Source organism: Brienomyrus brachyistius, chromosome 3, assembly GCF_023856365.1.
Source record: "Brienomyrus brachyistius isolate T26 chromosome 3, BBRACH_0.4, whole genome shotgun sequence".
Classification (NCBI taxonomy): Eukaryota; Metazoa; Chordata; class Actinopteri; order Osteoglossiformes; family Mormyridae; genus Brienomyrus; species Brienomyrus brachyistius.
In genome coordinates, this window is record NC_064535.1 from 21728702 (window position 1) to 21747728 (window position 19027).

General features: G+C 46.8%; 1 protein-coding gene across 1 annotated transcript in view; it reads left to right on the plus strand.

Moving 5' to 3' along the window:
• Window positions 1-19021, plus strand: part of stab2 (stabilin 2) — a 29893-nt gene extending 10872 nt beyond the window's left edge. Inside the window, 50 exon segments of the mRNA XM_049007099.1 lie at window positions 127-225; window positions 318-404; window positions 698-809; window positions 983-1163; window positions 1288-1381; window positions 1814-1978; window positions 2078-2173; window positions 2400-2495; window positions 2608-2655; window positions 3244-3380; window positions 3460-3571; window positions 3809-3883; window positions 3983-4072; window positions 4730-4837; window positions 5779-5910; window positions 6405-6533; window positions 6686-6742; window positions 6951-7031; window positions 7732-7927; window positions 8139-8234; window positions 8318-8363; window positions 8757-8833; window positions 9508-9633; window positions 9813-9889; window positions 10614-10685; window positions 10908-11027; window positions 11136-11183; window positions 11315-11389; window positions 11477-11623; window positions 11983-12114; window positions 12270-12329; window positions 12410-12586; window positions 12664-12753; window positions 12895-13041; window positions 13168-13230; window positions 13394-13514; window positions 13601-13750; window positions 14099-14203; window positions 14464-14571; window positions 15055-15248; window positions 15420-15561; window positions 15896-16029; window positions 16155-16320; window positions 16546-16652; window positions 16829-16945; window positions 17081-17230; window positions 17808-17921; window positions 18010-18144; window positions 18265-18360; window positions 18478-19021. Coding sequence (XP_048863056.1) covers window positions 127-225; window positions 318-404; window positions 698-809; window positions 983-1163; window positions 1288-1381; window positions 1814-1978; window positions 2078-2173; window positions 2400-2495; window positions 2608-2655; window positions 3244-3380; window positions 3460-3571; window positions 3809-3883; window positions 3983-4072; window positions 4730-4837; window positions 5779-5910; window positions 6405-6533; window positions 6686-6742; window positions 6951-7031; window positions 7732-7927; window positions 8139-8234; window positions 8318-8363; window positions 8757-8833; window positions 9508-9633; window positions 9813-9889; window positions 10614-10685; window positions 10908-11027; window positions 11136-11183; window positions 11315-11389; window positions 11477-11623; window positions 11983-12114; window positions 12270-12329; window positions 12410-12586; window positions 12664-12753; window positions 12895-13041; window positions 13168-13230; window positions 13394-13514; window positions 13601-13750; window positions 14099-14203; window positions 14464-14571; window positions 15055-15248; window positions 15420-15561; window positions 15896-16029; window positions 16155-16320; window positions 16546-16652; window positions 16829-16945; window positions 17081-17230; window positions 17808-17921; window positions 18010-18144; window positions 18265-18360; window positions 18478-18537 — 5547 coding nt within the window. The 3' untranslated portion in view covers window positions 18538-19021.
• Window positions 19022-19027: the final 6 nt, after the last annotated feature.

The window sequence follows — 19027 nt, forward strand, 5'->3', positions numbered from 1 at the left end:
CAAGTCCTTTCACAGAGGTGTAGTGCTCACTGGAGAGTCAATGGAAGTGGGATCTAAAATGCTATAATCTTGTAGTCTTCTTGAGAAGCTTGTGTTTTGTTCCCCCATGGTGTCCGTGTGCTGAAGATGAATACGCTGATGAGGGGGTGTATCTTCAGGGACACTATTCTGAACATCAGCATCCCCACCATGGGTTGCTCGATTTTCTGCAACAAGACGGTGACCGTAAGTCCTCCTCCTCAAATGGGACAACTGGAAGAGTGCCAGCTGAAGGTTCCCTGCCTTAACCTTCCCTTTCTTTTTTCCTCCACTGATAGACAGAAGCATGTTGTAAGGGCTTTTATGGGCCAGACTGCAGACCCTGTCCTGGGGGATTCAGCACGCCTTGCTCTGGCCACGGCACGGTAAGTCAACATCTCCATCCGCCAATCATCAATGGCTGTCGCTTGAAAAACTAGATGTATGAAACGTTGTTGAATTGCTGTAAGAAGATCACAGCATCTGATCAGTTTTAGTGCTTACCGATGGTCAGTAAGGTTATTACAGTACTTTGACAGGATTTGTCTTCCTTGTTTGGTATCTTTCGGAAACTTCTAGTTACTTTTAATGGGAATAAAAAGCCTTTCTTGACAAAAACAGGCCTGGGGAGATTAATGAGAATGCAAGATCTGAGGCCAACTTGCTTTGTCTGTTTCAGTGCATGGACGGAATTGATGGAAATGGGACCTGCATGTGTGAGGAGAACTTCAGGGGATCGCGCTGCCAGTACTGCTCCAGACCGGACAGATACGGACCTCTCTGTGACAAAGGTGAATGGAGAGGCTGGGCCCTTCGGACTCTTCCTGAGGGAGAATTAAGTATGTCTGGAACGAACAGTGAAGGACTGAATGCGTGAATGAGCAAGGGAGTAAAATCCTCAGAGGTCTGAACCACCACTGACGACGAGGCAATCTGTATGAACACCTTCCTCACCCTCCCCCAGCCTGCTCCTGCATCCACGGCCAATGCGACAACAGCCGCGAGGGAGACGGCTCCTGTCGACCCAACACCTGCCTGCCAGGATACACCGGAAAGTTCTGTGAGCGCCACATCGAAGCTTGCGGCCCAACAGTGGACCGCTGTCACGCCCACGCCACCTGCATCTATAACGAGCCGGAGGTCAAGTAAGTGTCCTTGTTAGAATGTGGCCTCTGAGAAATCAGTGAGATGGTCACCGCCCAATATGGACGACGTGACCAATGAGCAGGCCGTCTATTACTTCGTCTCACGCTTTGTTTGTGACTGCAGGTGCGTGTGTAAAGCCGGCTACAAGGGGGACGGCATAATGTGTGTGGAGATGGACCCTTGCAGCTCACCTTGGCGTGGGGGCTGTGGTGAAAATGTAATTCCTACATACGTTTTGATCAAAGAATGTTCACTTACCCAACACAACCATACATGTTCACGTTTGTGTTTTGATGCTTAACCTTGTTTTTACAAAGGGGCCCCAAAGATTCAATAAGTGATAGGGTTCTAAAAATTTTAGAACATAATTGTTGGTCTGGGATCGGGGGCCCAATGTAATACGCTTTCATGGGGCCCCGAAAACGGCACCTCATCCTTACATGAGGAAGGCAGCTTCACGCCACTGTTTTGACATTTCATGGCAATTAGCGAAAAACTAAAAACCATAATAATTAACACTGAGCTCTTCGAAGATTGATAAGCATTTCAGTTTTCTAGAATTTGTTAGCATAAGAAACCAAAAAAACATTGCATTACATCATTTTGTGGTATCCTCTACATCCCCCCCCCCCCCCCCCCACCATTTCAGGAAAAGTGTGTAAAAACTGGCCCAGGAATTCACAAGTGCCAGTGCCTGGCGGGTTGGAAGAGAGACTTGGACGACGACGGGTGCCAGCCAATCAACAGGTGTCTGGAGCCCAACAGGGGTGGTTGCCATGCCAACGCCACCTGTATCTATGTGGGTCCCGGACAGGTAAGGGGAGACCGGAACACCGCCTCTGACCCAGCCTGATGTTTACATGCTTTTGAGTCCCCTCCAGCATGCCTCTGTGAGTTCTGTTTCTCACCCTAGAGTGACTGTGAGTGCAAGAGTGGTTTCCGTGGTAACGGAGAAGAGTGCGAACCTATCAATCAGTGCGTCAGGCAGAGTACAAGCTGCCATTATCTGGTGGGTACAAGCGGGGGCGTCAGAGGAGCGTGGATACCCTGACAGATGAAGGGGGCCCAGCACTTTACTGGGGTCATTGAACACGTATGATTTATAAAAATGATATCATGTGAGGGGGACGGAGGGCCTCAAGGTGACATTTACAATGTCTAGCTTCTCCCCTCTCATTCATCACAGCAGGCTTTAGTCCTTCATCGTCCCACATTCTCGGTGTCCGTCCTTATAGGCCTCTTGCCGCTATCTGAGTGCTGGCACCTGGAAGTGTGTGTGTGAGTCCGGCTATGCTGGTGATGGCCAGGTGTGCTACGGCACTGTCACACAGGTGAGTGTTTCTCCAAGGATCGCAGATCAGCCATTTCTGTATTGGTCTTCACGCTTGGATGAGGACAGAGCTTGGCTTTGAATCTACAATGGCTTTCCGTGTCCGCCGACAGGAGCTGTCTGCTATTACTGCGGCCAGCGAGTTCAGGAATTGGGTTCAGGTAGGTCACAAATATGAATTTTTACATCTATGTAATTAATATCCTCTGTTCCACTTTACCCTAAAGTTTGCTTTTCAAGACACTTTACAAGAAGTCAGCTTGGCGGTAAAACTTTCTGGTTTCTGAGCCTTGGAAGTGATCAGGAAGAAGCGCTGTGTATTACAATGAGTTACCATATTAATATTCTTTCACTGGCTGCCCTTTTGGGACAGGATGGACCTTAAAATTCCTCTGCCAGTGTCACTGAAAAACCTCCAGGCCTCCTTGTAACAGCACATTATGTATCAATGTCGCATTATGTAATAACTCGACAGAATGTAACAAATTGAATAATGATAATAATAACGATCATAATAATAACAGGGTATTGTTGCGATATAAAATCATAATATAGTGTATAAAATTGTAACATTTTGTCGAGTTACGTCATAATGCGGTGTTATTACATAATACGTTGCTGCATGGTGTGTGACAAGGCATTATGTAATTATATCGTATTATGTGATGAAAATTTGTTACATTTTGACAAATTCTTAAAAAACGTTGGGGCCCAAATTTTGGTACTTCCTGTGCTTGTGTGTCTCACAGGAGGCCGGCCTGGATCGGATGCTTTCTGAGACCCAGAACTTCACGTTGTTCATTCCTTCTGTGAGTGCCATGCAGAAGATGACCAAGGAAGACAAGGACTTCTGGACATCTCAGGCTAACCTGCCCAGCTTCATCAAGTAAGAGCTCAGAGCCCAGCGAGAGGCGGGCATATCTGCTCACTGTTTCCTGAAAATGGTCACATGGTTCTGAATACAGGTATCACATGGTACGTGGCATCTACCAGTTGGCGGATCTACAGAACAAGTCATCTTCGCTGCAGTTGACCTCCTACCTGAAGGGGGAGCTCCTTGTTTCTGGGACCAACAAAGTGAGTAGGAGTTCATTGATTTTTTTTTCCCCCTCAAATATGCCCTTAGTGCTAATGTCTTGTTGTCAGTCACACAGTCATACAGTTTCCCTGTATTTTGTTTACATTTTAAAGAAATAGAACCACTTGGATAACTGTGAGGTGCCCAGGAAGTCAGACACCTGTCTCATTGTAGAATATGGACTATATTACATGGAAGGATGACACTCAATTTTTTAACACCCTTTTGTCTTCCAGACTGTAATTGGGGGTGCAAGATTTATTGTACCCGATATTGCAGCTACTAATGGACTCGTCCACATCATTGATGCGGTAAAGTATGCTGTAAAAGAGTGACCATGGAGAATAGGGCCAGTGGGACAGACAGGGCTGGCCTGCTCAGTTTGCACTCTCGTTAACCCAAATTTGCAGGTCCTGATTCCAGATCGGAAACTCAGCAAAAGTCTCACTGATCTGCTGGACCAGAGGCCTGAGTTCTCCTTGTTCAAACAGCATCTCATCGTACGTAACTTCAATTCAGTTCATTTTTATATAGCACCTTTCACAACAGAGTCGTCCCAAGACACAAGGCGTGAAACAGGTCAAAAAGGGAAGGTGAAAGAAAGAATGCGAGAAACTGTGGATGCCTCTTTCCTTGTGCTATGTAAATGCCACTGTGGCTGTAAGAAACATCACTGTACCATCCGTTTGTAGTAGGGGGTCTGTTCTGTCCATGTTGCCATGGCAGCATGGTGGTTCATCCCGCCAGATTTGCAGGTTTGATTGATGTTATTTTAGCGTGTACCCCATACCCCCAGGGATAAGCATCATGCTCACTACAAACCTTCACTGGATAGGTGCTATGACAATGGATGGCTGTACTACACTGGAATATATACTCTGTGTTTATATGTATACTTACTGATCTCACATACCTATATTCTATTTATCAGCAGTACTAACATCATTATTCCACCCATCCATCTTTCATCTGCTCCATGAGCCTGTCCCGGGCAGCACTGGGCACAAGGCATGAGTACCCATTTGATGGGATGCCAGTCAGACTCAGAGCACATACATCCACAATGGCATTGTCTTCTATGGAGACATTTTGAATCCTAACATCAAGATGCTGCCTGATTAAGGAAAAGTGCCTGTTGTTTTCGTGTTTCCGTGCAGCAATATAACCTGACAGAGAGGATTGAAAAATCCCCGGCCTACACGGTGTTCGTCCCCACGAACGACGCCATCAGCGAGTACCTTAAGAAGTCTGGATCTGTCTCTATGGTACTGTTCCTGCATACGTGGGCATCACTGCTGAGTTGGTTCAGTCTTACGCATTGCCATTTTTTTCCTGGATTGCTCCATTTGTATTCATTTCAACAGTGGGACTTCCTCATAATTAATGAAGAGCCTCAATAGATGATACGCTGTATTAAGTTCCTTAAGGTGAGGTCACACTAGAACAATATTTGCCTCCCATTCAGTTCCATTCTACTTGCTCGACACGACAAGCAGAACAATTCATTTTCGGCAGCGAAGTGGATTCAGGAGGCATTTTAAATGAACTTTGACCCAGAAATTTGCATTGCTAAACCAATCAGGTGTGGTGGGGGCGGGGTTTATCCCTCAGGTTCACAGCAGTGTAATGGAGGATGATACTTATTTAATGCGTATTTCCATTGTTATGAAAAGAGGGAAAAATTTTATAAAAAACTTTGGGAGAACATTTGTATGACGTTTGTGACACTTGCATTTGTATTGACAAGAAATTACCAGTGCATTTACAGCTTTATACCTCTAACGTGTACCTGCGTGCCAATTATGTCAAAACTTCTTTCTAACACATTATTAGCTAGCATGAATTTCACATATCTTGCCATATTATAATGAAAATTCCATGGTATACCCAAACTATCACGGTATACCGTACTACCTGGTCACACTCATTTTTACAGGAGTTGGTGAAGAAACTGCATATTTTTCATGCTATTGTGACTGTACCTTTACAAGCCCACCGGATAGTTTGCCTGGCCTCTCTTCAGGATGTGATTTAGCACCAACATTACCAGTTGTTTACAGTCAGTGGAAGGTGTCCATGTGGCTATTCCAGGCAGTCTGTGATCCAACACACAACGCAAACTGTGCACGTCCTGTACTGAGGTAAATGTCTGTAGGGTAAGGGGATGCAGTAACCTTCCCTGTCTACGTGCATCCTTTCTGCTCAGGATGTCAACATGACCACGTACCACATCATCCTGTCCGAGAAACTGATGAAAGGTGACCTGCAGGATGGGGCCCACTGGGAGACCATGCTGGGCTTTTCCTACGAAGTGGAGGTCTTCCTGAGAGGAGATGGGGTGGGTAGCCCACCCTGTGGGTTCAGCATCTTCCCAGAGGGACGCCTCTTAATTCGACGCCATGTGTTATCCGAGGTCCACAAAGCAAAAATCCAGACTAAGATTTTGTTTCGACCAACCAGTTGAGCATAAAGAGTCACAGAGACTCAACTGGTTGGTTGAAACAAACTCCTGGCAGTCCAGTAATCAGAGTATCCACTAGATATGGTAAAAAATGAATGGTCAGTCCTCCAGATGTGGGGAAGTAGTGCAGAGACTTTGTTAAATTGTGTCAGCATGGGGCCAGCGTGTGGCTGAGGTCAGAAGGTCACCGGTTCAAACCCCAGCATTGGCAGTGTGATTTTACTGTTGGACCCTTGAGCGAGACCTATAACCCATCGATGACTCTGTCGGGCCACAATTTCTCATTAATGAACATTGCTTTGGATCAGCATTTTGAAACAAAATATGAATGCTATTTCTCTACTCACAGCCATGTCATTTTTTCCAACCAGATATTCGTCAACGACATCCTGCTGAACGCTACAGATGTAGAGGCGAGCAAAGGGGTGATCCACGTACTGTCCTCTGTCCTAGAGGTTGTTAAAAACCATTGCGACCAGAAAAAAACTTCATTTACCTGGGTAAACTTGCATTATATTAAATTCATATTTTTTTATATGGAGAAAAAAAGTTCTTAAAATCCATCTATTGTTCTAGCACTTATTTTCCCATCATGTTGCTGTGTAATTTTGTTTGCTGCTGTCTGACTAATAGTGTCTGGTCTTGTCTACAGGGACCCTGTGTGGATTGTTACAGCAAGATGTTCTGTTCTTCTGGCACAGAGGAAGTGGTAAAATATCCCACTTGTTATGACGGCCTCAAGCATTCAGTGGTTGCAAGTTCTGGGGGGGCTGTATTAACTCTAAATCCTGCTGCTTTGTTCTCTTTGCCACATCTCAAGCATCATGTCATCCCTTCCGTTTAGCTCCGCTCCCCTTCACATGTGACACTCAGCATGTTCTCCTCTCCCATTCTGCATGTTCTTCGTTCTCTTTCAGCATAAGAGGAGTGTTTGCCCGTTCCACAATGGAAAATTCATGTCCATTGGCTGCAAGATAATGTGCAAGAAGACAGACACTGTACGTATCTATTGAGGAGACCATCTGGCTAATCAGACACACATGTGACACTGTGGCAGGTTATTCTATACAGAGTCTAGCTCAAATTGAATATTCACACTAATATCTGATGAAGGGGGGGGTGTTTGACAAAGCAGGGTTTCTTGCTCAGTGTGATAACTTGTTGGATTTAAGGTAGTGTGGGTTAAATGCACTACATCTTGGTTCCCGTACATTTAGCTCAGACTACCTTAAATCTGATTAAGCTAAAATCCTGCTTTGTGGAACACCCTGCTCATAATGGGCTGTGCATGGGGAAGAGTGACTTCCCCATCTGTTACCGATGGACATGATAAGGGACACATAATCCTCGTTGTGGCCCACAAAATGGAACTTTATTAAAACTCAAAAAGGACACAAACAAACAGAGCATGCTGGGTCCAAAACAAAGTAGGTAAACAACAAAACTAAGGCAGGGAGCAACACAGGAACAACCACAGCAGCAAACACACAATGGCCAACTGAGGAACAAGGGCAGGCATATATATATATACACAGATAACGAGGGTAAGATGAGGAACAGGTGTGGGCGAATTATAATCAACCAAACACTAGGGGTTGGGAACAAGAAGAGGCAGGTGAGGGTCATAATCACAAAGAAAGGGGCTGACCAGCGACACCTGCTGGCCAGTCAGGGACTGATCCTGATGCCATCCTGCAGATCAGGCGGTGCTGCTCCGGGTTCTTCGGTAACCGGTGCGAGCGGTGTCCTGGCCCAGTGGGACAGCCCTGCTACGGGAACGGTGTGTGCTTCGACGGTACCAATGGCACTGGGACGTGCCGCTGCAACAACGGATTCAACGGCACAGCCTGTGAAACCTGCGTCCCCGGCAAATTCGGAATTCACTGCGATCAAGGTATCACATCCCTGTGACGACCTCAGCTATGAGGCAGTTGTGTAGGGCGGCCCTGACCAGCAATTGTAGGCTCCTCCTTCCAGAATGTTTACTTCTATACTTTACGCAGATCAAACTGAGCACTGCTCATTTCAAGCCCCCTAATGTCCAAATGGGGAATTACAGGAGATTGAATTGATGGTGTGATCTGTCTCCACCCCCACCCCCGCAGTGTGTCAGTGTGTCCACGGGCAGTGCAGTGATGGCCTGCAGGGCACCGGTGTGTGTGAGTGCGAAGTGGGCTGGCGAGGTGTGACCTGCGACACAGGTAAGGGGTTGTCTGGCGTCTGGCTCCTTTCCAGCAGCAGGGGGCGCTGTAAGACCAGTGTTTTCCTTCCCATCTTTCCTCAGCGATCACCCAGGATTCCTGTAATGGGCGGTGTCACACCAGCGCTAAGTGAGTAGCCCGCCGTCATGTCAGCACAGCTTGGAGTAGGAAAGCTAAGCTCCAGGTCCAGCCAACTTCGCTCGCATATATCAGTCTTCTGGCTCAATAGGGAGCCCTTTCCCTTCACACCTCCTGGGTTGTGGGTTCGATCCCTCCAGCTGTGTGGGGGGGGTTATGTATGTATTACATTGCGCGGATCACATACAAATAAAAACCTGTTATTTTGACATTGTGGGGACCACTGTCTGACCCGACTTTCTCAATATATCGCTTTGGGCAAAAGCATCTGCTAAATAAATAAATGTAAACGCATAATGTTCCCTTTAATGCTGCCGATTCGTTTGAGGCTGCACGCCCACTTTCGGAAAGCCCGCTTCATGGTCCTGTCTCCATGTCCCCCAGTTGTGTGGTCCGACCTGACAGCTCTTCGGAATGCAGGTGCGCCTTGGGATTCCAGGGGAACGGGACGCACTGCTCAGGTGAGCGTGGGTCCGCATGCGCCAAGGAGGACATGCGGCACACGGATGGGTGGGAGCGTCACATACCCCCAGCCATGTTACCTGTGCCTCTCTATCCGGCAGAGACGCACTGTGCCTGTTAGGTTAAGGATGGAAAACACAGTGAACTACCAACTGTGTGACATGCTGGGACGCTGGATAACTGGGCATTTGTGTGTCTCTGCCTTAACTTTCTCTTCATTCTCTCTCTCCCTCTCCTTTATCTGTCTTTCACCCTCTCCTCTGTCTTTCTTTTCTCTCTCTCATTTTTCTCCCTCTCCTCTCACTCTTTTTTCATCCTCTCTTCCTCTCCTGTCTCTCTCTTTCCTCTGTCTCACTTCTTACATTCTTTTTCTCTCTCTCCTCTCTTTCTCTTTTCCCTTTCTCCATTCATCCCCCTCCTCTGTCTCCCTCTTCATTCATCCATTCTTTCACTCTCCTGTGTCTCTTTATTCTTTTGTTCGTTCTCCTGTTTCTATCCTTCTCTTCCCCCTCTCCCTCACAATCCCTCGCCTCTGTCTCTTTTCATTCTTTCTCCATCTCTTTTCATTCTCTCCCTCTCCTCTGTTTCTCTCTCTCCTCTCTCACTTTCCTGTGTCTTTCCCCCTCTCCTCTGTCTCCTCCTTTCCTCCGTCTCTCCCTCTCTCTCCCCCAAGTCGTGAACGCCTGTCTGGAAAACAACGGCGGCTGCTCCCCGCAGGCTCTGTGTAAGCAGGCTCAGCCAGGCAGGACGCAGTGTGTGTGTGGCACGGGCTACCTGGGGGACGGCTTGGTGTGCGTAGGTGAGTGCCGTCCGGGGGGGCCCTGGTCCCTGTGAAGGTTGAGCTCCAGTAATGCATTGCCTGTTAATGATTTCTAGATGTCATGAGAACACCGATTATGTTCATGTCAGGCCATTTATGTGGAGAGACTTTACACATTCACATTCTAGAAATATTGACTATTTCTTTCTTTCTTTAAGAAATTAACCCTTGCCTGGACGGCAGTAATGGAGGTTGTGATGTGAACTCGGAGTGTGTGCACACGGGTCCCAACAAGGTGAGCAGTCGTGAGGGTGATGAGGATATTTATCAGCAGTCTGTTACAGTATAGGGAAACCTGTCAGCTCAGTCATGTCATGGCTGAACATGTGAAGTACAGCAATGCTGGGATTCATCAGCATTTGGGGGGTATATTCCCTGAGGAAGAACTGCTGGAAGAATATGGTTGGCCAGCACAGTTCATGTGACACTAGGGATTGTTCGGAAATGAAGCCCAACTAAGCATAGCTGCTGTTTTGGTGATAACTGTTACAGAGGGACCATGACCACACAGCCAGTGTTTACACCTAAGTAAAAGCTGATCTCAAACTTGCTTTTTAAGTACGCAGTGACAGTTTGTGTGGTTATGGGGTGGAGGGTTTAAAGTAATACTGACATGCTGTCCTTGGAGACTGAACGTATTGTCTTAAATTCTGAATGTTACTAATGTGAAAAATTCATAAACTTCCTGCACGAAGACTCCTCTGTGTATATATATATATATATATATATATATATATACACACACACACACACACACATATCACAAATCATATATATATGTATCTTGATATATATATATATTGCTCCATTTATATTAATTCTGGTCTTTTGCATTATTATTATTATCATTATTATTATTATGCAAACATTTTTTTTTTATAAAGCACCATTCATGCACATGGGTCTTACAGAAAAATGAAAACATATGTATGTTGTATCTAACGTCTTATCCTTTGCAGACCAGCTGTATTTGTAACCAGGGCTACTCGGGAAACGGAAAAAGCTGCAAACCCATCAATCCCTGTAAAACGGTAATAATTGTGTTTTTCAATTATTAATTTTTCAATTCAATCTGAAAGTGTCCATTGTATCTCTTCCTACTATCCTGATGTCATCCAGAAATGTGACTAATCAGTCATCCTTTTCATACTCATGGCTCTCTATGAGCCTAACATTAGCCGCTGCCTTGTTGTGCGTCTTGGGGCGATGCTGCAGCCATCCGCCAGTTCAAAGGTCATGTTGCACCCTTTTAGAATAATGGCAACTGCCACTTCCAAGCTGTATGTATCATGACCAGTCCAGGGGAGAGGAACTGCACCTGTAAAGAAGGCTTCAGGGGGAACGGGCTCACCTGCAAAGGCACCATATTGACCGTAAGAGAGGCACCTGACAATTCATGAACATGTATGTTTCTATTACTGTCATTATTTACCCGGCTTACTGTAATAACGTCACTGTTTTTATATTCTCTTCCACGACAGGAGATACTTTTTAATAAGAATCTGAGACTCTTCTATATGTTGGTATTTGTAAGTGCTTTACCTTTACTTCACCCTGTTGGAATATAAACGTTCTGTAAAGTTGAAATCAGTTCATCATTGGCAGTTTTTTATATGTTTATGTGCGGAATGTACAGCTCCCCCCTCCTCCTCCTTTTCAGATTGGGGACCTGAAGGGACCAGGTCCATTCACGGTGTTCATTCCCACTGATGATGCCTTCAAAAAGGAGGCTGAGGTGAGCCCCACCTACCCAGCGTCCGCTTGCCTCGAGGATCCTTGGCGCTCTGGGATCCTTCTTAAATGTGCCCCCCCATCACCGCAGGTGAAAGACTGGATGGAGCGGAAAACGACATCCTGGATAATGAAGAACCACATCGTCGCGTGCCGTACCCTACTACCAGAGGAGCTCAGGACCCCCAAGAACGTTACCACGATGACCGGGGAGGTTCTGAGGATCACCCAGTCACAGGTAGCCCCTGGTGCCTCGTTCCTGGTCACCCTGCCCAGCATGTGCTTAGACCTGCTTTAGTGTCACCTTAGCCTCGTAGTTCCACAGGCGTGTTATTTTGCTGAGAGTGTGTTCTCTGTGATGAGGTGGAAAGTTCCTTTGATTTTGTGCCCCATGCTAGACGTCAGGCTCACCACAACCCTGTGATGGATGGATGGATGGATGTATTCAGTCGATAAGTGTGACAAACAGGGAATAACTCTTACTCAGTCACTGCAGCATTCCTAGCACACCATGTACTACTTGATAACATGAAAACCTTTAAACAAGAGAATAATTTCGCCTCTTGTTGCGGGTATGTTTTGTGTTTTTGGTGGAAGGGTACCGTCTTCATAAACAACAATGCCAAAGTCGTGTCTTCCGATGACATGAGCATGAACGGCATCATTCACATGATCGACACAGTCCTCATGCCGACCAACATGGTGCCTGTGGAACAGCGCAATTCAGAGGTACGATCCCAAGCCACCCTGATGAGTTAGAGTTAGCTGACGACGTTTTCTTTTATCCTCTAACCCATGTATATTCATTGTTTACTGCTGTCAAATTATATGCCCTTGATTTGATAGCGACATTAGTTACAGAGAGGGAATCTTGTCTCTAACAGTTGACTTTGACTGATGTGGCCAAAGACTTTGGGCACACGGCTTTCACTAAACTGCTGGAGGTCAGTATTCATTCTTGTATGTTCCATGCCTTCTATGGTGCCGCAGCAGACTCTTCCAAAATGCCGGTACATCTTTTCAGGACACGAGAGTGCTGGACTTGATGAACGACACCCTCCACCAGCCGGTTACCCTATTCTGGCCCACGGATCAGGCCATGGCTGCCCTGCCGCAGGAGCAGAAGGACTTCCTGTACAACATACAGAACCGAGACAAGCTGACAGAGTACCTGAAGTATCACGTGGTCCGGGATGCGATGGTGAGTGGTTCCTCTGACTCCACTGCTCCTCCCACTCACCCAGTTTTCCTACCCTAAACCAACTTTTGTCCCCTAAGGTAAAAGCCAACGAGCTGTTGTACTCATCTAGCATGAAGACCCTGCAGGGCTCTGACCTCCAGGTGAACTGCAGAGGTGAAGACAACATTGTAAGTGGCGGATATTAAGCAGGGTCTGCGTGAAGAATGGCAGTAAACGGACCACATGTTCAGTGTCCCTCATTGATGGCGACCTAACAGTTTCCGAGTTGTTAAATGTGCCTAAAAGTCTATTTTCTGCATGTCCTACAGGGCGAGCTCCACATGAATAACAGGGAGTGTCGGATTGTGCAAAGGGACCTCGCCTTCAAGGGCGGGATTGCCCATGGCATCGACTGTCTGCTCACTCCTCCGAGCCTAGGGGGGCGCTGTGATTCCTTGGAAACCATTGAGATGAAAGTGAGGGCTTCACCACAGCCACTATCCATATGGCAAAAACTGGATCATGTAGTAACTTGTGTATGGATGGTGAAAACATAACTTATGATTATTTTTATTACCTTTTCCTCTTTCCTGGCTTTACAGGGCATATGTCAGAGTTGCACCAGCAACCTCAAGAAAAGTTGCCCTTCAGGGAGTAAATTTAAGGTACACCCAGTTTTTCTGCCCACGGCGGGTGGTGTGACTGGTTACTGCTACATGATAAATTCTGAAATTCGCATAAGGATGAGGCCCAGCAAATCCTTTTGGGCATCATTCTGAAATCTGTGTCTCCCATTCGGAATCTCTACCCTCCCGCCTTTGAATGCAGGAAGTTAAGCGATGCAATCTGCTTTACGCAAAGAGCTGGAACTCAGGATGCCAGGCAGACTGCAGCATGGCCTTCTGGAAGGCAAAATGCTGTCCCGGATACTTTGGCCGGGATTGCCTCGGTAACCGTTGCCGTCGGCCTATGTAGAGCATCTGTTTCCATGGCGATCATTGACTTCATTCTTGTCCTTTCCACATGACCCTCCAGGCTGCCCAGGGGGACCAGAGTCTCCCTGCATGAGCCATGGGAAATGTGACGAGGGGCATCTGGGGAATGGCACCTGCGCTTGTGACCCTGGCTTCCAGGGCACGGCCTGTGAGCTCTGTGCCCAGGGGCATTATGGGTCCAGCTGCCAAGGTGTGCCTCTCCATCCACATAATCCACATCCAGCCACTCTGCCCTCTTTGATCCCACCTACTCTTTACCCCAGGGGTGATTCTAGGATTTTTTAAGGTTGGGAGCATAAGAGGGGCCATCCTTATCATCAATGATATGTTTTGAACTGGTCAGTGACTGGAGAGGGGGCACTCCAGGAGCCAATCAGTTTTCAGCTGGGGCCAGTGCGCCCTGCGGCCCCACCCCTATATATGCCTGCTTCCCTAGCAAATTTTATTTTTACATTTAAAAAAACATCAGTCTATGACCACGAAACACGTGCAATTTCACTTATCTGGTGTTTCTCCTTTTCGATCTCCATGTCACCAGTCTGTAACTGCACTGAGCACGGATCATGTGACGAGGGTGTGAGTGGCAGCGGCACCTGCTTCTGTGACCAGGGCTGGACTGGCCTGCACTGCGAGTCCCGGCTAGGTAAGGTGGCTCCCTGTAAGGGGTGATGGAGGCTGCACAGGACTTATGGGGATCAAGAGCCAGCTAGACTCCACACGAGCCATAATCTTATGATTTTGTACATCATCATCGTCCTTCTTTTATTTATCCTTATTTCACAGATTTTGACTTTCTCCCCTTGCTCTTCCCGTCTGTTTTCAGTTTGTAATCAAGATGCTACACAGTTCAATGCTCTTGTATGATTTGTTTCTGTAGTAAGCAGCCCCCGCCCCCCCTCTTAGCTGTAGAACCCGTGTGTTCCCCGACATGCTCCCCCAACGGCGTGTGCAAGGAGAACAACACCTGCGAGTGCAAGCCGTTCTACGAGGGAGACGGGGTGTCCTGCACAGGTGAGCGAAAGGTTCTGATCCAGCGGTATTTCAGGGAGACTTTGGTGGTACCTCAAGGGCATTTCAAAGAGACTTTGAGGTACTATCAAGGGCCCTTCAAGGGCATTTCAAAGAGACTTTGAGGTACTATCAAGGGCCCTTCAAGGGCATTTCAAAGAGACTTTGAGGTACTATCAAGGGCCCTTCAAGGGCATTTCAAAGAGACTTTGAGGTACTATCAAGGGCCCTTCAAGGGCATTTCAAAGAGACTTTGAGGAACTATCAAGGGCCCTTCAAGGGCATTTCAAAGAGACTTTGAGGAACTATCAAGGGCCCTTCAAGGGCATTTCAAAGAGACTTTGAGCTACTATCAAAGCTTTTTATTTTCCCCACTGAGTTTTATTGATTAATGCTGCCAAAACAAATAAAACTACATTCAGGACTTAACTTCATTAGTACTAAAACTTTCCTTTAAAAAATACTCTTGTGTTCCTTTTATGGCAGTGATTGACCTCTGTAAACAGCAGAATGGAGGGTGCGCCAGGGGTGCTCAGTGTGCTCAGAAGGGCCTGAAGGTGACCTGCACCTGCCCCAGGGGTCACCAAGGTGACGGTTTTGTCTGCACCCCCATCAACCTGTGCGCCAACGATGACGGGGGCGGCTGTCATGAGCACGCCACCTGCACCATGACCGGCCCGGTAAAAGCAACCCGTTCTCATCCCAGTTGTATTCCTCTGGTGCGAAGGACCATGTCTGAAACCTAACTTTAAACTAAGCAGATTTCTTTACCGGTCAGCATCATGCTGTATCTTTTTGGGACAGAAGAGGGCGACAAAAATGAGGCGATTCACATTTGCGCAACATTACAGGGAAAGAGGAAGTGTGAGTGTAAGAGTGACTACATTGGAGATGGAATTGACTGTGAGGTCAGAGAGCTACCAATCAACCGCTGTGCCCTGGACAATGGACAGTGCCACATGGATGCCGTTTGCACCGACCTGCACCATGAGGGTGAGCTCTGCTTGTCCGCTCCCCTCCATGCAATGCATGTAGGGAAGGCAGTCACAGGCCAGGCCTCCATCATTCTCTCCCATATTAGATTTTCTACTAGGGAAAGAGGCATCTGTCTCTGAAATTGTTTGATAATGAATCCTAATTAACAACAGCTACCACTAAATGGGAAGCTGCCTTTTTATCTACCTGGTCAATCATTTTGCTCCGATCTGTTTATCTGTGCTGCAGATGTAATCATAGGGTGCTCTGATGCTTATGGTCTTGCCTAACAAACCCTAATTATCCAATCACTGGCCAAGATAATAGTGAGTTCACTTCCTGCCGCCTCCAGACAAGAAGGTGGGCGTGTTCCACCTGCGTTCCACCAAAGGGCAATACAAGCTGACGTACGCAGAGGCCCAAGCCCTCTGCAAAGAAGACGGGGCCACCATCGCTACATACAACCAGCTCTCGTATGCACAGGAGGTGAGGCCCACTTGACATTAACCAGAGTGTGATTCCCATGTAAGTCCCTCCACAGATGCTAAGCTAAAGGCATCTGCAAGCCCCAGAATAGGGCAGCGAGGATACTGTGTCTATGTCTCCCTCAGGCCGGTTTCAACTTTTGTGTGGCCAGCTGGCTAGACAAGGCTCGTGTGGCCTACCCCACCACGTTCCCCAACCCGAAGTGTGGCTTCGGCCATGTGGGCATCGTGGACTACGGCACTCGGACCAACTTGACTGAAACCTGGGATGTGTTTTGTTACCGAATGAAGGGTAAGAACAACCTTAAAGCATATTGACCACCAGCCTCCTTTTCAGTCACATTTCCCATGATATTAAAAGGCTGTTAGCGACTAGGATGCTAAAAACACAGAGGGATACTGCTGTGGAGTTCGTAGAGGGACCTCAGACACAAGGAGGGTGCTGTAGTTCCCCAGGACCACAAAGCATTCGTGGAGTCCCTGGTGGCCTGTTATCATGCACTTGAATTCTCCTCAGACGTCAGCTGTGCCTGCAAACCAGGCTACATCGGTGATGGCTACTCCTGCAGTGGAAACCTCTTGCAGGTGCTGGAAGCGGAACCAATCTTCTCCATCTTCTTGACCGTGAGTTTCCCCATCCAATTCCTTCGTCCCCAAAGTCTTTTATGTGCTCAACTCAACCTCTGGCTTTAGTACGCTTACATGGCAGTCTGAGATTGTTTCGTGCTAATAGTTTTATCCCACAAATGGGCCAGACGCACTGCTGTTTTGACAATAACCTTTGGATCCTTTCCTTTCAGCAAATCCTGAACTACTCAAGAAACTCTGAACTGGGGAAGGAATTTATCATGCATCTCAGCAACTTGACAATTCAGTCCACTTTGTTCGTACCCGAAAATGACGGCCTAGAGAACCAGGTCAGAGATCACGCACATGTAAAATGACACTCGTTAAGTGAAATGCCAAAGCTGATTGTGTCCAAAGTAATGAGGGCGTTCAATGAGTCGTGACATTCACAGCTATCCTCTCTTTTTCTGTGCTGTTCGAGCCAGACACTGTCACCCCGGGACATAGAATACCACCTCTCGGATGGTACCACTCTCTACTTCCAGGACCTGACCAATGGCAGCCAGATCAGGACCAAGCTGGGTCCAAGTCTCAGGGTTCTGGGCATCGCCAACTTCACAAACCCCAACGTAATGGTAAGAGATGTTGGTTATTGTTTGTAAAGGAGAAGTCACATTGTCAATTTGACAGGACAGTTGTAGTGTTTTACCATCATCACATGCATGTCGATCAGGAAAAACCATCAAATTAGCGACTCTGAAGTGAATTCAGCTGAGACTGCTTTCAACATCACAATATAGACAGTCATCCATTCATCCATCCATCCCTATTTAACTGCTTATCCAGTCCAGGTCACGTTAGGCTTGAAGACTATCTCAGAACGCACAGGACACAAGGTGCCATGCATCAGACAGCATGGATGGGATGCCCTCACAGGGCCTATGTTGACATTGTGTTCTACTAAAAACAGCATCTTGCAGGAGAATTTTAAAGATGGTTAGACCGCTAGGCTAGTTGGTTAGTGTGGAGAATGTTAATAAATCTAGATTTCTCTTGACTTGAATGTAAAACATAAGACAAAAAAACTACTTCTGAAACCCATATTGTGGCATAGATAGTCGTTCATTAAAAATGTGATCTCTCAAAGGAAAATGTGAAAAGACAATCATATAATCAGCACGTTGAAACAGTGATTATATCCCCTCTTTTCAGACTAACATGCGCTATATTAACGACCGATTTATCAGCGACTGGGACATCCCGGCGTCAAATGGGATCATCCATGTCCTCCAAGGACCTCTGCGTGCCCCACCCCTGGAGACACAGGTAAGAAAGGCCCTCTGTCTGTCTGCCATTCAGCTCCAGTCACATGGTATGAGAGAGAGCTTAGAAGCATCCCTTATTTGGCAACCAGCAGCTCCACGTGGGACATCAAGCTGGCATTGGCGTTGGGGTGCTGGTTATGGTGCTGCTGACGGCGTTGCTTGGGTTCGTCGGGTACCGCTTCTACACCCAGCAGGTCAAGCCTTTCCAGTTCCACTACTTCAAGGTGAGGACATAGACGGAGTCTATATAATCAAGATGGCCGACAGCGACATCACCACGCTGTCGCTCTGCTGGTGTGAGGTCCTCTCCACCCAATGTTGTCAAATATCACCACTTTTTTCAGGAGGGTGAAGAAGAAGACACCACAATGGTGGCCCCTATTCCCAGCATCTCCAACCCTGTGTACGAGTCGGCCTCAGAATCCCAGCAGCCCCTGTAGGTACCTCCGCTTCTCCGCTTGTGTCTTTATGCTACCTGAGACTCCATCCGCCAACAAGGTGTCCTAAGCCTCCAGATACTTAGCATACCCATCTTTCCACATTCAACCCTGTTGTAGGATGAAGATAAACATCAAGTAGTGGATAGCGGCCCATATGACCTGATCCAAAACAGCTGAGAGTTTCAGTCTGAAGCCATGACCTTCCCCAAAGTATGAGCCCAACATCCACGCACAAGAGGAACCCCATGTACTTATCTGAACCAACAAGGGGCAGTATTGCTGCCCTTCTTCCAGAGGTAAAAATTATATGGGGGAAAAAGCTGATTTTCAAAACTAATGAGCAATGGAAATGCAGATCAAAGTTAATCAGAAGCACATGATGGTCACGTTTTACCAATGAAAAGGTCCGTTTTTGTGCTCTTTAGTAAATGGTGCCAGTATTTAGCAGATTGTTTTTAATGATTCACAAAAGCTTGTTCGTTTACAAGAAATATGACGATTTAATTAATACAATTTTGGGGCATAAAATCAGAAAATATGAGAATGAATAAATATCACAATATTAAAAAGTACATGTTGCACATGACCATGAATACAGTAAATGGAAGCAATGAAAGCAAATTTACCACCTGGCAAAATAAATGTATATACCATGTCTCTACTGGAT